The sequence below is a fragment of the Lactuca saligna genome, chromosome 8, assembly GCF_052625555.1.
Source record: "Lactuca saligna cultivar CGN05327 chromosome 8, ASM5262555v1, whole genome shotgun sequence".
NCBI classification, from domain to species: Eukaryota; Viridiplantae; Streptophyta; class Magnoliopsida; order Asterales; family Asteraceae; genus Lactuca; species Lactuca saligna.
In genome coordinates, this window is record NC_136424.1 from 961,537 (window position 1) to 965,958 (window position 4,422).

A 4,422-nucleotide genomic window follows, 5' to 3' on the forward strand; every position below is an offset into this window, starting at 1 on the left:
TTGTCAAAGCATCTATCAGCATGACTATTCTCAGCCTTGATTTGTCTCATCATTGGCTTCTTCATCAGTTGGATGTGAAGAATATCTTTCATCGGAATCATCTTCAGGAGACTGTTTACCTGCACCAGCCACCCAGTTTTCATGACCATTCTTTTTCGGATCATATATGTTTACTTCAACGGTCTTTGTATGACCCTAAGCAAGCACCTAGAGCTTGGTACCACCGTTTTGCGCAGATTATCACCATATTTGGCTTCACTCATTCTAACTCTGATTCTTCATTGTTTATTTACCATGGTTCCACCGTTTTGCGCAGATTATCACCATATATGGCTTCACTCATTCTGACTCCGATTCTTAATCGTTTATTTACCGTCATGGTGCTCATACAAATTATTTATTGATTTATGTGGATGATATTATTCTATCTGCTTCATCCTCTAGCCTTCTGCCATAGGTAATTACAATTTTTCGATCAGATTTTGCCATGACATAATTGCCCCCTATGAACTATTTTCTTGGTATTGTTGTCTCTAGATACCACCATGACATGTTCTTGTCTCAACAAAAATATGCCACATAGATTATTGAGGATGATAAAATGCCTAATTGCAAACCTACTCGCACCCCATCTGATACATCACCTAAGTTTGATGGCACCGACCCTTCGATTTCAGATTTGAATCTTTATAGGAGTCTTGTTGGTGCTCTCACTATCTAACATTCACCTAATTATATATTTCTTATGTTATCCAACATGTTTTCCTCTATATGCATCATCCAAGAGAGCCTTATTTCACAACTTTTAAACATATCCTTAGATATGTTCGTGGCACATTAGATTATGGTATGCAAGTGTATGTGTCACTATCTAGCGGTCTTATTGCATACTTGGATGTTGATTGATCTGGCTCCCCAAAGAATTGTAGATCCACATCCAGGTACTACGTCTTTCTTAGTCAGAATCTCCTCTCTTGGTCCTCCAAGTAACAAGAGTACCATATCTTGGTCAATTGCTGAAGTCGAGTACAAAGGTGGTGCGAATGTTGTTGTCGAAACCAATTGTCTTCACAACATTCTTCATGGGTTACACTATCCATTGATTTCCATTACTCTAGTTTACTATTATAATGCCAGTGCAGTTTCTGTCTCCACTAATCCCATTCAGTATCAGCAAACTAAATATATAGAGATCGACATTGATTTTGTATGAGACAAAGTTGCATTAGGGCAAATTCGAGTTCTCCAAGTGTTGTCCTCGTCTAGTATGTCGATATCTTTACTAAGGGGCTCCTATCATCTTTATTTATGGACTTCATATCAAGTCTAAACTTTTGTTTGAGACCTTCCATTCCGATGCAGGGGAATGTAAGACGTATTGTATATGCATAATATTGCATATTGTATATGAGTTGTATTTAGAATAGCCTATTTGCATAGAAAGCTGATATTGTATTTAGCCCCTTTGGTATTGTATTTTGTGTATATATATATATATATATATATATATATATATATATATATATATATATATATATATATATATATATATATTTTGGTGGAATAATAGATAACGTTCATGGGAAAATATTTGACTTACTAGATGTACGTAATTCATGCTCATGAATACATAGGAGTGCAATTTGTAAACCTAAATTCATCCATGCACTTCAACTCTTAGATGCCACGTTACTAATCAATAATCTCATACAAGCCATACCATTGTAGTACATGGATTCAATACAATGAATTTGCACCGGACTTGACAATAAGGTAAATGGAAACAGAAACCTAAACGTGGTCTGTTTTCTTTATATTTCTTGTCACCGACTTTATATTAAATATTAGGTTAATTAAGGGATGTCAGAAACAGTGGTGTATTCTTGAATCTTGGCGTCATCATCGAGAAGATGCTTTGTCAATGGACTTTCCTTCTCATCTTGCCCTGCCTCTATCCTTTGTTCTTCTGTTTTACCCCATAAGACTGAGTAGAGACCCATCATTATCAGCAGTGCCCCTAACAATCTGCATCACAAAAGCATGCATCTCAAATGATGACTGATCATATGTCGAATAGAAAAGTTTAGTTTTTAAAATTTATTTGTTTTCTGGGTGTTAAAAATCAAACTATATAACATGGTTTTAGAATTATTGATCCACTAGCACACATGGGTACCGACTCTTGTTTAAAATCCGAATCTGACTTCGATCTTGTTCTAAGATATATAATTGGTATTTGGTAGTCAAAGACTTTGACTAAGTTACATGTTAAAGGTTCACTTACCCTCCGAGGTACAACTGATCATGGAGAATAGCAAAAGCCATGATAGCAACAAGAACAGTCTGCACAGGCTGGAAGATGGCAACAAAAACAGGCCCTCCTTTCTGAATACACCAAGTTTGAAGAGATAGCACGATCCCAGATGAGACTATGCCCTGTCACGTATATGTTCTTGTCATTGTTGGAGGCATGTATAAATATCAGAAAACTATAAAATGTGGTTGAAGTAGTGCTCCTTAAAGAGTTCTAATACTTACAGCGTATAAGATGGTAAAAATCTCTTCCCCAGACTTAATTTTCCATTTCATGGGATCCCTCTCGAAAAACGCAGCAATGACCATGAACTGGATCAACCCGAAGAAGCATGTGAAAGAGGTAAGCGAGAGTTTTGCTGGATACTTCTTCACCACGGGCGCCTGCAATATATTTTTAACCAATTTCTCAGTTATATGCGTTGGAAATGTTTGCTAGATTCATTCAAGATAACATCAAAATATTAATTAAACTGAAATCTTGAATGTGTCTATTCTTAGTTGTGTTGTTCAATAATATATATTAACCTGAAAGACCATCCAACCAGCCCATGATAAGCAGTGTCCAAGTAGGTATATACAACCCCAAGTCCAGTTGAGCATTTTTGGTGAGCCAGAAAGCATATCTTCATGGTTGATAACTGATGCATCTTGGTGCACAAGAGGAGGGCCTTTGTATAGAGTAATAACAGTTGCACCTCCTACACTTGCTAGGGTACCAATAACTTTTGCTAACCCATCTCTCCTTGCAATGTTTACTTTCTCAAGCCTAAAGTAGAAATAGAGTATATTAACCTTTGTAACGCTATATATATATATATATATATATATATATATATATATATATATATATATATATATATATATATATATATATATATATATATATATATATATATATATATATATCAAAGGAAACCTTTGATGAGGAGGTTACCTTAAAACAGAAGCCATGAGAAAAGTGATGGCAGGAACTGAGTTTTGCATGGCAGAAGCAAAAGCTGGAGTTGCATAATACAACCCTAGAATATAAAACCCTTGGTTGGCTGTAATTCTTGAAAAAGAACGAGATAATAGAAAGAGAAAACATAAAAACAAAATCTATGCATTAGTATGACAAGAAGAAAAAAAAATTATAGTTGGCTTTATGAATTAGACTTATATAATATAATACTTTTATAGGAATATAAAATTATCTATAGTTGATATATAAATATCTTTTATGAAATTACTTGAGCTTTGATTAAATATATTAAATACATTTAAGGATGATGTTATTCCCTTACCCGACTAATGCCAGGAAGAAAAACTGAACTAGTAACGAAAAGGTAATGGGTGGCCTTTCTTTCCTGGAGAAAAAGATAAGCAAATTTAACTAAATGAATTAATAAGAAAATGAGATAGTAGCACCATGTGGAGGTGATATAATTTAGCAGATCATTTGAACTTAGAAGATATCGAACATGTCTTAAATACTTAACCAGTTAACAGGTTTAATAAAAAAAAAGTGTTGGTCTCGTTGTGGGCCGGGACTTACTTTTCATAGAAGTAAGCGAAAGGAGCCAACAGAACCAAAGCGAGGAGGTTTCTGTAAACGGGGTAAACGACTTTGCTGACTCCGATATTGAGTGCAACCCTAGACACTATGTGAAACCCTGCAAAGCAAAGTTGCAACACAAGAACTGCTATAAGAAGCTTCATTTTTCCAGACACATAAACTCCAGCTCTCACTGGCTCCATTTGACTAATTCTTGTGCTCTACTGCTCTTTGATTATATTGTAGTACTTTGGGCTTCAATATCTTTGAGTACTTCCCATGGGGGCATGCATCTTTTATAAGGCAAGGGGACATTAACGTTGATAATTGTTTTTTAGTTTATTATTGGTTTGATTGACGAATCAAAGAACTGAATCATTACGCATATGCAAAGTAATCATGTACAAACATAGTTTGTGATTGCAATTATTTGTTTGTTTATCATGTTATTCTCATCTCTAATAATTTGAAAATTGTCGACAATATTCGCTCTAGACTTGTGCGACTACCATTGATTTCTACATACATAGGCAATAAATAATTACCGTTCTTGTATATAATATGGATACTAT

At 34.8% G+C, this 4,422-nt stretch overlaps 1 protein-coding gene across 1 annotated transcript; it reads right to left on the bottom strand.

Moving 5' to 3' along the window:
- Positions 1-1,599: 1,599 nt before the first annotated feature.
- On the bottom strand, positions 1,600-4,100 carry LOC145011507 (WAT1-related protein At3g18200-like). The gene is made up of 7 exons (XM_078970236.1): positions 3,851-4,100; positions 3,600-3,662; positions 3,251-3,367; positions 2,842-3,082; positions 2,539-2,697; positions 2,285-2,436; positions 1,600-2,025 (listed from the first exon to the last, which is right to left on the bottom strand). Exons 1-7 carry the CDS (start codon positions 4,051-4,053, stop codon positions 1,854-1,856), a joined length of 1,107 nt encoding a protein of 368 aa, XP_078826362.1. The 5' UTR covers positions 4,054-4,100; the 3' UTR covers positions 1,600-1,853.
- Positions 4,101-4,422: the final 322 nt, after the last annotated feature.